This window comes from Bufo gargarizans, chromosome 4 (assembly GCF_014858855.1).
Source record: "Bufo gargarizans isolate SCDJY-AF-19 chromosome 4, ASM1485885v1, whole genome shotgun sequence".
Taxonomy (NCBI): Eukaryota; Metazoa; Chordata; class Amphibia; order Anura; family Bufonidae; genus Bufo; species Bufo gargarizans.
In genome coordinates, this window is record NC_058083.1 from 107,394,756 (window position 1) to 107,407,437 (window position 12,682).

The 12,682-nt window shown below is 43.6% G+C and overlaps 1 protein-coding gene across 2 annotated transcripts in view; it reads right to left on the minus strand.

Annotated features, from left to right (window-relative positions):
- Nucleotides 1-4,342: 4,342 nt before the first annotated feature.
- SAG (S-antigen visual arrestin) overlaps nt 4,343-12,682 on the minus strand; it is a 29,809-nt gene continuing 21,469 nt past the window's right edge. The window contains exons 14-15 of one of the 2 annotated variants that reach the window (XM_044290802.1): nt 12,484-12,493; nt 4,343-4,445 (exon numbers count right to left, since the gene is read on the minus strand). In XM_044290802.1, the coding sequence (XP_044146737.1) occupies nt 4,343-4,445; nt 12,484-12,493 (113 nt within the window). The remainder of the gene's footprint in view (nt 4,446-12,483; nt 12,494-12,682) is intronic. The other variant, XM_044290803.1, reaches the window with a different exon arrangement.

Consider the following 12,682-nt stretch of genomic DNA (forward strand, 5'->3'; position numbering starts at 1 on the left):
GGATAGGTCATCAATAGTAAAAGCCCGGACAACCCCTTTAAAATGTATTATGACACCACTTTTGGTGTATTCACATTTGTATTGTGATGTTAATGTTTTCTTTTCTGTATGTCTTATATATACAGGTCCTTCTAAAAAAAATTAGCATATTGTGATAAAGTTCATTATTTTCTGTAATGTACTGATAAACATTAGACTTTCATATATTTTAGATTCATTACACACAACTGAAGTAGTTCAAGCCTTTTATTGTTTTAATATTGATGATTTTGGCATACAGCTCATGAAAACCCCAAATTACTATCTCAAAAAATTTGCATATTTCATCCGACCAATAAAAGAAAAGTGTTTTTAATACAAAAAAAGTCAACCTTCAAATAATTATGTTCAGTTCTGCACTCAATACTTGGTCGGGAATCCTTTTGCAGAAATGACTGCTTCAATGCGGCGTGGCATGGAGGCAATCAGCCTGTGGCACTGCTGAGGTGTTATGGAGGCCCAGGATGCTTCGATAGCGGCCTTAAGCTCATCCAGAGGGTTGGGTCTTGCGTCTCTCAACTTTCTCTTCCCAATATCCCACAGATTCTCTATGGGGTTCAGGTCAGGAGAGTTGGCAGGCCAATTGAGCACAGTAATACCATGGTCAGTAAACCATTTACCAGTGGTGTTGGCACTGTGAGCAGGTGCCAGGTCGTGCTGAAAAATGAAATCTTCATCTCCATAAAGCTTTTCAGCAGATGGAAGCATGAAGTGCTCCAAAATCTCCTGGTAGCTAGCTGCATTGACCCTGCCCTTGATAAAACACAGTGGACCAACACCAGCAGCTGACATGGCACCCCAGACCATCGCTGACTGTGGGTACTTGACACTGGACTTCAGGCATTTTGGTATTTCCCTCTCCCCAGTCTTCCTCCAGACTCTGGCACCTTGATTTCCGAATGACATGCAAAATTTGCTTTCATCCGATAAAAGTACTTTGGACCACTGAGCAACAGTCCAGTGCTGCTTCTCTGTAGCCCAGGTCAGGCGCTTCTGCTGCTGTTTCTGGTTCAAAAGTGGCTTGACCTGGGGAATGCGGCACCAGGGCCGGTGCAAGGATTTTTGCCAACACAAGCGATGCCACATTTTGGCGCCCCCCCCCCCCCCCACGCTTCTCCTCTCTGTGGTCCTGGTATATTCTCTCTGCTTCAGACAATGGCTGGTTTAAGGACCATATTTTTCACCCTCTAAGACACACCTAGGTTTTAGAGGAGAATAATAAGAAAAAAATATTTTCCATTACACCTCAGGTCAGACCAGCAATCAGACCCCCAATGTTAATCAGACCTCAGATCAAAACCCATGTCAGACATCATCCCCCAGCCATCAGCCCCCAATGTCCGCCATTAGACCCCCATGTCACATTTCTCCCCCTCCATGTCACATTTTTCCGCCCTCCCCCAGGGTGCGCCCTAAGGCGGCCGCTTGGTCTGCCTTATGGTAGCACCGGCTCTGTGCGGCACCTGTAGCCCATTTCCTGCACACACCTGTACACGGTGGCTCTGGATGTTTCTACTCCAGACTCAGTCCACTGCTTCCGCAGGTCCCCCAAGGTCTGGAATCGGTCCTTCTCCACAATCTTCCTCAGGGTCCGGTCACCTCTTCTCGTTGTGCAGCGTTTTCTGCCACACTTTTTCCTTCCCACAGACTTCCCACTGAGGTTCCTTGATACAGCACTCTGGGAACAGCCTATTCGTTCAGAAATTTCTTTCTGTGTCTTACCCTCTTGCTTGAGGGTGTCAATTATGGCCTTCTGGACAGCAGTCAGGTCGGCAGTCTTACCCATGATTGCGGTTTTGAGTAATGAACCAGGCTGGGAGTTTTTAAAAGCCTCAGGAATCTTTTGCAGGTGTTTAGAGTTAATTAGTTGATTCAGATGATTAGATTAATAGCTTGTTTAGAGAACCTTTTCATGATATGCTAATTTTTTTAGATAGAAATTTGGGTTTTCATGAGCTGTATGCCAAAATCATCAATATTAAAACAATAAAAGGCTTGAACTACTTCAGTTGTGTGTAATGAATCTAAAATATATGAAAGTCTAATGTTTATCAGTACATTACAGAAAATAATGAACTTTATCACAATATGCTAATTTTTTTAGAAGGACCTGTATATTAATCATAGAATAAAGATTATATACAGTGATACCTCGGTTCACGAACTTAATTCGTGAACTGACTCTGGTCGCGAACTGAATTGGTCGTGAACCGAGGCACATTTTACCATAGGGTTCAATGTAAATCCGGTTAATCCGTGCTGACCTTTTTTGGGGGGACGGACCATGTGACAGCCTGGAAATAGCATTAAAATGGCCGCGGCTCCTGTTCGTGAACCGAGGCGGAGTTCGTGAACCGGAGCATATTTTTATGAACTTTTCTGTTCGTGAACCGAGGTATCACTGTATATTTTTTTAACTATATTTTGGTGCGCTTACTATTTTGTTCATACTTCTTGGCTCTATCTATTTTTGGTTATGTTTGCTGGTGTGGTGGTTAGCGCCCTTTTCATGTTTGGTGGTTCCTCCTAGGGTTGAGCGAATTGAGCTTCAGATCATAGATCTGTTAAAAAACTTTGCATGTAATGCTGTTTCCGTAGAGCATTAAAATGTATGTGCTCCGTGTAGTAAAACTTTGTCTGGGCCAAAGTTGCGCGAGACTTCGGTATTCTTATCTTTGTATTTAAAAACATTTAAGAATAGGAATCCGAAGTCAGCTTCGGTACTGGCCTCATGTGTACTGAGGTAACCACCAGTACGAAGCCAACTTCGGATTCCTATTCCAGCTTTGTCCATTGTGCAGTGGACAGAGCTGGTAAAAGCAGTGCTGCAGTTACAAACTCCACCGCTACACAATAGACCTAGCTGTGTAGTTCTGCGGCACTTGAGCCGCTCTGAAACAGCTGATCGGTGGGGGTGCGGGTGTCAGATCTCCGCCAATCAGATATTGATGGCCTGAGGATAGGCCATCAATCGTATAAAATCCTGGACAACAACTTTAGAAGTGTTTTCCATCCAGATAAAAAGTTATTTTAATGACAAGAAGTTAATTTCCTGGGCTTTAATAGTTGTTTTTCACTTCCTTGAACTGAACCTATTAGATTATTCTGTATTATACACTTTGAGTATGAACATGATGACATGAGTAGTGTTTTTATGTTGTACTCTTTATTATTTTCTGCTCATTATACAGTAGCACATGACCTTCCACATTTTATACGTTCTACTGTCAGTCATGTATGGGTAAATCAGTTCAGAAAGTGTTAAGGGCAATACTGTCTTTTTATATCTAAAATAGTCATATCAAAGAAGCACCCTACAAAATGCATGATGTAATGTGAGAAATGCACACAACATGTATCAGGCAGTTTTTATTTCTTCTCAATCTACGGATTTGGGTAATGCAAACAACAACTCTCATTAGGTGATGTGATATTATTTGAAAAGGAATCAGAAATGTTGCACTAGACTAAAACATGTCTACAATGTAACACTCAGCATTGCAGTCCTGCTCGTCCAGGTATTCCTAAGGCTGAGTTCAGCCTTTCCGTTCTCCTGCTCCGTTATAGGAGAAGAAGAACGGAAAGGTTGGATTCAGAACATAACAGAGCCTACGGGGCCCCATAGACAGAGGAAGATTTTTGAAGCAGAGACAAGTCGTGCATACAGGACTTTTGTCTCTGCTTCAAACATCTTCCTCTGAGTGGAAACCTAACGGACCCCATTATAGTCTATGGGGGCCATAGGCTCTGTTCGACAGATCTGTCCTTTCCGTTCTTCCTCTAACTGAGCAGGAGAACGGAAAGGCTGAACGCCGATGTGAACTCGGCCTAAGTAGGTATAGGAAGACAGAAGAGGGCAGCGTGACACCAAACCATCCTCTCAGCCAATTTAACTTTTTGTATGTTCTTCATTTACATCTCTGCTCTTTCTATGCTTGGGAGTCCAGTGGGCGGTCCTACTTAGTGATTGACAACTATCTTTATCCACAGTCATACAGGTAAGGCTGTTAATTACTGATTAGAACCACCCACTGGATTCACAAATATATAAAGAGCAGAGGTTTTAATTAATTGCAAGCTCCATGAGAAACTTTCAAACAGATACAACTACATATCGATCTGCTCAGCTCCTCCTGGTCTATAACATGCCGCCTGCAAATCGGAGTGCATGTTCAATGCGACAGGTTCTCTTGAAGTGCACATGTTCCTGATCCACAGTCCATAATGCCTATATAATATCACCACACCTAATGTAGGTCTCTTGTGTGCGGTATATAATCTGGAACAGCATTTATGATAGATTTCATTTCTCATCGTCTTCCTCCTCCTCCTTCTCCTCGGGTTGCAATTCATCTTTAAGCTGGTCACGTGCAAAGTCTTCAAATACCATATCTTCCTCTTGCTCACTATATAATGTAGCAGTAAAAGGAATATTAACTGACATTGCAGTGTTCTTAATATGTTATATACACACCGTTTATTAGTGATTAAAGGGTAAGTCCACATGAAGCTTGTAATGTACTAATGAGCCATGTCGGAAGAGTGCATCAGTGGGGATCGGTCAGCTGAGCCATCAGTTGTGATTCTATTCTGTGTCCTTTTTTACTTTTAACTCTGATTTCCATATGAGAAATGTATATAAACAGCAATTTCATTTGTAACAGTAGAACTATAATGTGTATGTAGGTTCTGTATGTAACAAAGCATGCACAGATAGAGTATAGCCATGGAGGAGTAACATGGATTTGTATGATGTGTCTATGAGTAGAGTGTCCTAATGCTTAGCATTAGTGCGCACCTTCAGTGATCTACATAAAATCCTCTTAGGATATTCGCCACAGTGTGTAAATTCAAGTATCTAATCCAGATTAAAAAAACTGAATGATCTAGTCTCTCGCAGGTAACACGCTCCATTTCAATATGAGGCAAAGTTGAAGAACACTTGAATTAGTCCACAGCCCTTTACTTCCTCCCTGCCAATGTCAGGGAGGAAGCACAGGGAAAGTCTCAACATTACGGTATAGGAGGATTTAGGATCATTGTAAAGCCTTTTTTTCCCCACTAGGGGTAACCCTTAATAACTATGTAAATATACACCTTTTTATTAAAGGGCATCTGTCAGCAGGTTTGTACCTATGAAACTGGCTGACCTGTTACATGTGCAAATGAGCCTATAGGAGCAATGGGGGCTCTGTACTGCACCGGACACTGAGTGCATAGGGTGTGGCAGTTGCAGAGAGAGCTGAGCCTCTAGGAGTAAAGTCAACGCCCATGTTGCGCCTATTAAAAAAAATAATTCTGCAATGTGGGCACATATGAACATGGGACCAACACAGATGTCTTCAGCTGCCAAGTGCACATGTAACAGGTCAGCCAGTTTCCTAGGTGCAAATCTGCTGACAGATGCCCTATAAAGGGGTATTCCGGTTACCATAAATATAACTTATGTTTTACACCAATCTATCATCAATAATTACCTAATATAATGTACATTTCACATATTTGCCGCTCAGTAGTTATAAAAGTAGTTTTCTTCCTCTGCTACCCACTCATACATTACCATGGCGTCGACCTGTTAGGTCGAGCATGCTCAGTGTGTAGCTAAATGTCTTGTAAAACAAAGGGCGTGTCAGTGTGCTGCTGATTACTGAGTAGCGGGGGCGTGACCGGACTGTAATCATCAACACTCACAGCAGGAGAGCTAGGGATTGTGGGGATTGTAGTTTTGTGAGGGAAGATCAGGCGTCATGATACTCTGTGTGTGTTGCAGGCTCACACAGGAGCTAGACAAGTGGATTGCAAGGTAAAGTGAAGCTCTGGTTCTATGTATAGGTACGGGTTCTGGTTGGGTCACAGCTTGCAGCCTTAAAGGGCTTCTGTCACTCCACTAAACGTATATATATTTTTTTGTCTCCTTAAAATCCTTATGCTGCGATTTCTCAATATATAGGGCTATTACTCCGTTTGGTTCAGTAGTTATATAAACAAAACTGACTTTTATAATATGCAAATTACCTCTCTAGCAGCAGGTAGGGCGGCTACCTGCTGCTAGCAGCCGCATCCTCCATTCATAATGACGCCCCCTCCTCATGTTGATGACGCGCTCGTTCTCTGACTGGCCCTGTCTGCGTTTTAAATCTCGCGCCGGTCTTCAGTTGGCGCAGGCGCACTCAGTGGAGGACGCTCGCTCGGCCGCTCCATCCTCAGTGCGCCTGCGCCAATGACGTCACATGTACACCCGGCGCAGGCGCACTGAGGATGGAGCTGCCGAGCGAGCGTCCTCCACTGAGTGCGCCTGCGCCAACTGAAGACCGGCGCGAGATTTAAAACGCAGACAGGGCCAGTCAGAGAACGAGCGCGTCCGCTGGCCCTGTCAATCAACATGCGGAGGGGGCGTCATTATGAATGGAGGATGCGGCTGCTACCAGCAAGTAGCCGCCCTACCTGCTGCTAGAGAGGTAATTTGCATATTATAAAAGTCAGTTTTTTTATATAACTGCTCCTAGAGGCTCATTTGCATATTATACAAGTTCTTTTTTTCTCAATAACGGCGGCACGCAGTGAGATGGCACTAATGTTGTTCTGTTCAGCGGACATTAGTATATCACTAATGTCAGCCAGGTTAATAACCATTTTCCTGCTGACAGAAAACCTTTAATACAGTTTTTCAAAAAATTAAGTTACTTTACTGGAATACCCCTTTAAAGAAGAGATGACTTTGGAAAAACTTTCCATGATCTATTAAAGGTTTTGATCGGTGGGGATCAGAGCCCTGTTAATCTTTAATATGAGGAGTTCGTAGTGCTGCGCTAGGTCTCTCCTCGCTGCTGAAGACCGACTCATAGACTTTTTCAACTCCTTATCTTGGCGATCAGACCCTCAGCACTCAGACCCTCTTCCATCAAGCCTTTGATATGTCGCTGTGTTTAAAGTGTTGTTAGGAAAAACGTGGATAGATCCGGCACCCAAATAAAAACAAATCTCTTTATTAACTCAGAACATAGTAGAAAAATTTTAAAACCGCTGTCGCCTTACGCGTTTCGGGCATACAAGCCCTTCCTCATAGCATACAAGACATAGAAAGTGATAAAAAATGTATATATATAACAGGCATGCTGAAAAGGCAGTAACACAGAAATTCTGGCATGGATGGAAAAGGAGCTGGACTGGAAATATCTTAATAAAAGAGTAATATAATATATCAAGCCCAGGAGGATCGTGTGCTCCCTCTATTTCATTGACAGTTTGTATATATATTTTCCCTGGAATATTGCCATACAGCCTGTTGCTGTTATTTTGCACACAGAACTTAACAGGCATTTGCTATTGTTTATGGAGCCATTTGATCAGCCTGATATAACAGGGATGGAAGCTTTCCATGACCAAACAAGATTATCCAAAATGAATGAGATTTTCAGCTTAGACCCTGTTCAGACAGAAAGTAACATTTCAACAAAAAAACTCATATATGATCTAGAGAAATGAATGAGCTCTGAATTAGGGCTCATGCACATGATCGTATGTATTTTGCGGTCCGCAAAAGACGGATGTGCAAAAAATACAAATGACATTCGTGTGCATTCTGTATTTTGCGGAACGGACCAGCTGGCGCTTCATAGAATATGCGGCCAATAATAGGACATGTTTTATTTTTTTGCGGAACGGAAATACGGACATACGGAAACGGAATGCACACATTTTTTTTGCGGACCCATTGAAGTAAATGGTTCCACATACGCAAAAAAAACTGAACAATCACGGAAAGAAAATACGTTCGTGTGCAAGAGGCCTTAAGGACATGGTGGGACCACAAATCCCTACAAACATATATATCCCACAAAATGATACCACGTGGATTAAGATTAAAGGGTTTCTGTGACCAGAATTAACCCTATTAAACCGGCTAACATTAGTGATGTCTCTAGGAGCAGAAGCAACGCCCCCCCCCCCCCCCCCCTGCTCCTAGAGGCTAATTTGCATATAATCAAAGTTAAAATTGTGAAGTAACCGGGGCACCCATAAGCATAAAAATAGTACAGTTATGGTATGCTGACATTAGCACATCGCTAATGTCAGCCAGTTTAATAGGGTTAATTCTGGTGACAGAAATCTTTTAAATAAAAAAACAACTTATAGATGATGAAGATTTCATGTCCAACTGGAATGCTATTTTATCGGACTGCTCCATTCGCGCAGTTGGAGTCGATAGTGACCCATGAAGGCGTACAACTCACCGAGACACGCAGCAAAATGATTGCATTGTCAACACAGATTAAAAAAGAGGTTTCTCAAAACGAATATTTAGAAATGGAGCAATAAATTAAGGATAACTTGGCAAAATTGGAAAAAAATAATAACAGATGAAAAAAGATCCCAGACTGCCATCCCAAGCACACAATTCGCAGCATCCCGGCAGGGGAGTACATCAGGGCGTTGCGTGCTTGTTCAGACATCAAGGACTTTTATAAGGAATGTGCCATCATTGATAACTGCCTCTAAGGCCTCATGCACACGACAGTTTTTTTTCACGGTCCGCAAAAACGGGGTCCGTGGGTCCGTGATCCGTGACCGTTTTTTCGTCCGTGGGTCTTCCTTGATTTTTGGAGGATCCACGGACATGAAAAAAAAGTCGTTTTGGTGTCCGCCTGGCCGTGCGGAGCCAAACGGATCCGTCCTGAATTACAATGCAAGTCAATGGGGACGGATCCGTTTGATGTTGACACAATATGGTGCCATTTCAAACGGATCCGTCCCCATTGACTTTCAATGTAAAGTCTGGAGTTCTTTTATACCATCGGATTGGAGTTTTCTCCAATCCGATGGTATATTTTAACTTGAAGCGTCCCCATCACCATGGGAACGCCTCTGTTAGAATATACTGTCGGATATGAGCTACTTCGTGAACCTCAGATCCGACAGTATATTCTAACACAGAGGCGTTCCCATGGTGATGGGGACGCCTCAGGTTAGAATACACTACAAACTTTGTACAAGACTGCCCCCTGCTGCCTGGCAGCACCCGATCTCTTACTGGGGGATATGATAGCACAATTAACCCCTTTAGGTGCGGCACCTAAAGGGGTTAATTGTACTATCATATTCCCCTGTAAGAGATCAGGGCTGCCAGGCAGCAGGGGGCAGCCCCCCCCCCTCCCCAGTTTGAATATCGTTGGTGGCACAGTGTGCCCCCACCATCGCCCCCCCTCCCTCCCTCTATTGTATTAAATCGTTGGTGGCACAGTGTGCCAACCACCATCGGCCCCCCCTCCCTCTATTGTATTAAATCGTTGGTGGCACAGTGTGCCAACCACCATCGGCCCCCCTCCCTCCCTCTATTGTATTAAATCGTTGGTGGCACAGTGTGCCAACCACCATCGCCCCCCCCCCCTCCCTCCCTCTATAGCAGTAACATTGGTGGCAGTGTGCGGTCTCAACAGTAGAAGATTCATACTTACCTGCTTGCTGCTGCGATGTCTGTGTCCGGCCGGGAGCTCCTCCTACTGGTAAGTGAAAGGTCTGTGCGGCGCATTGCTAAAGAACTGTCACTTACCAGTAGGAGGAGCTCCCGGCCGTTCACAGACATCGCAGCAGCAAGCAGGTAAGTATGAATCTTCTACTGTTGAGACCGCACACTGCCACCAATGTTACTGCTATAGAGGGAAGGGGGGGGCGATGGTGGTTGGCACACTGTGCCACCAACGATTTAATACAATAGAGGGAGGGAGGGGGGCCGATGGTGGTTGGCACACTGTGCCACCAACGATTTAATACAATAGAGGGAGGGAGGGGGGCCGATGGTGGTTGGCACACTGTGCCACCAACGATTTAATACAATAGAGGGAGGGAGGGGGGCCGATGGTGGTTGGCACACTGTGCCACCAACGATTTAATACAATAGAGGGAGGGAGGGGGGCCGATGGTGGTTGGCACACTGTGCCACCAACGATTTAATACAATAGAGGGAGGGAGGGGGGGGGCGATGGTGGGGGCACACTGTGCCACCAACGATATTCAAACTGGGGAGGGGGGGGGGGTCTGCCCCCTGCTGCCTGGCAGCCCTGATCTCTTACAGGGGAATATGATAGTACAATTAACCCCTTTAGGTGCCGCACCTGAAGGGGTTAATTGTGCTATCATATCCCCCAGTAAGAGATCGGGTGCTGCCAGGCAGCAGGGGGCAGTCTTGTACAAAGTTTGCAGTGTATTCTAACTAGAAGCGTCCCCATCACCATGGGAACGCTTCTGTGTTAGAATATACTGTCGGAAATGAGTTTTCACGAAGTGAAAACTTAGATCAGAAAAAGCTTTTATGCAGACGGATCTTCGGATCCGTCTGTATGAAAGCAACCTACGGCCACGGATCACGGACACGGATGCCAATCTTGTGTGCATCCGTGTTCTTTCACGGACCCATTGACTTGAATGGGTCCGTGAACCGTTGTCCGTCAAAAAAATAGGACAGGTCATATTTTTTTGACGGACAGGATACACGGATCACGGCCTCGGCTGCAAAACGGTGCATTTTCGATTTTTCCACGGACCCATTGAAAGTCAATGGGTCCGCGAAAAAAAACGGAAAACGGCACAACGGCCACGGATGCACACAACGGTCGTGTGCATGAGGCCAAAGAAAGAGGCTATCCTATTTGGTCTCGCAATTGTGCCAAAAATATCGCGATCAGTAAAAATTGAGAATCTTTACCAAAAAACGTAACACTACTGATCGTAATGCTGATTCGGTTACTTTTTCTACCAATTTTTTTTTAGAATATGATCAGATTGTTCATCTCCCCAAAAAATATTTACCTATTTTGGATGATGACCCCCAAATTAAAAATATTCTCAAGAATGGCTGCAGATTTGTAGCCAAACGGGGTATCACACTAGGTAATACTTTAGCTCCTTCCATGTATGTGTCTCCAAACACTGGCTCATATGCAAAGGCCTGTATAAATGTGGTCATAACAGATGTAGTATGTGCAAATACATCAAACCCTGTAAGTCTGTGACCTCCACAGAAAATAACTATTGTTATAATATCAATACTTTTATTAACTGCAACACCAACTATATTATTTATGTTATTAAATACAGGATCCAGTATGTTGGGTGCACCACCCGCAGCCTTAAAAAACGCATTCCTGAACACCTCAATAGTATCAAAAATTCTCCACTGAAAAACCTGTCAGGTGCAGCTGAACATTATGTGAACAGCCACCAAGGCAACACACAGACCTTTCAGGTTAATTGGGCCATTGAAAAGATTAATCAGCCCAAAAGAAAAGGCAATTGGAGACAAGCCCTGCTGAGGCATGAGGCCTCCTAATGGAATGAACCTTAAAACTGATTTGTCATTGATGACCGTATTCACACTGCATTTTGCCTTCTTGTTAAATGCATATTTTGCAATATATGTCTGTACTGGGCTTGATATATTATATTACTCTTATTAAGATATTTCCAGTCCAGCTCCTATTCCATCCATGCCAGCATTTCTGTGCAGATGAGGTGCTGGCATATTTAATATCCAAGTCATGTCTCAAGGCTTAGTTAAAGAGCTGAACATTGACTTATAGGATAGCTGCCTTCCATCTGGTGACATTAGAGGCAGAGCTTGTTAAGAGCTCATTTGCATCCCTTTCCTCCCAGAATTCCAGAGGAGCATGTATGGCCTATAGTCTCCTCACACTGATTAAGGTGCTCTCTTCCTAAGGAGAGTTAGTTCCCCCCGACACGGACACAGGCCTCTCACCCAGTTAAGCCAGTTCTCTCTGCTCTGCACTGATGAGGGGCAATCACCTGAAACAGCTGTCTGCAGATGAGGTGCTGGCTTATTTAATATCCAAGTCATGTCTCAAGGCTTAGTTAAAGAGCTGAATATTGACTTATAGGATGGCTGCCTTACATCTGGTGGCATTAGAGGCAGAGCTTGTTAAGAGGTCATTTGCTTGCCTTTCCTCCCAGATTTTCCATGTTACTGCTTTTTCAGCATACCTGTAAGTATATACATTTTTATCATTTTCTGTGTCTTGTATGCTATGAGGAAGGGCTTGTATGCCCAAAATGCGTAAGCAACAGTGGTTTTAATATTTTTCTACTATGTTCTGAGTTAATAAAGGAATTTGTTTTTATTTGAGTGCCGGATCTACCCACCTTTTCCCTGCATTGTTCTGGGTTGCCAGCCCAGATCGCATGCACCATACCTGCATGGAGGTGAGCTGATCCAAATTTCTTTTTTAAAGTGTTGAATGTCTTTCATATTAAAGACTAACATCAATCCAATTAATCTGCACAAAGCTATAATCTGCATTGTAAGATTGGATCATATTGACTATATGATGAAGAAACTGTAGACGCGACAACCCAAAAATCAACCCCAGTACACATGCAACAAAATATCTATTATTTCTTCACTATAAATGATAGCATATTTTAATTTCTTACCCCTCTTTAGCTGTCATAGGTAAGAGTGCATAAAAGGAAAGAAAATGTGCGGATTTAATGATGAATCATTGGCCGTACATCCTATGTATCTGGGCTAGGAGTCATCAGCACAGTGAAAATGATGTCTACATATACCGGTATACTGTACACACTCCCAGAATACTTATGGATATCTAAATAAAATGCATGCAATGTCATA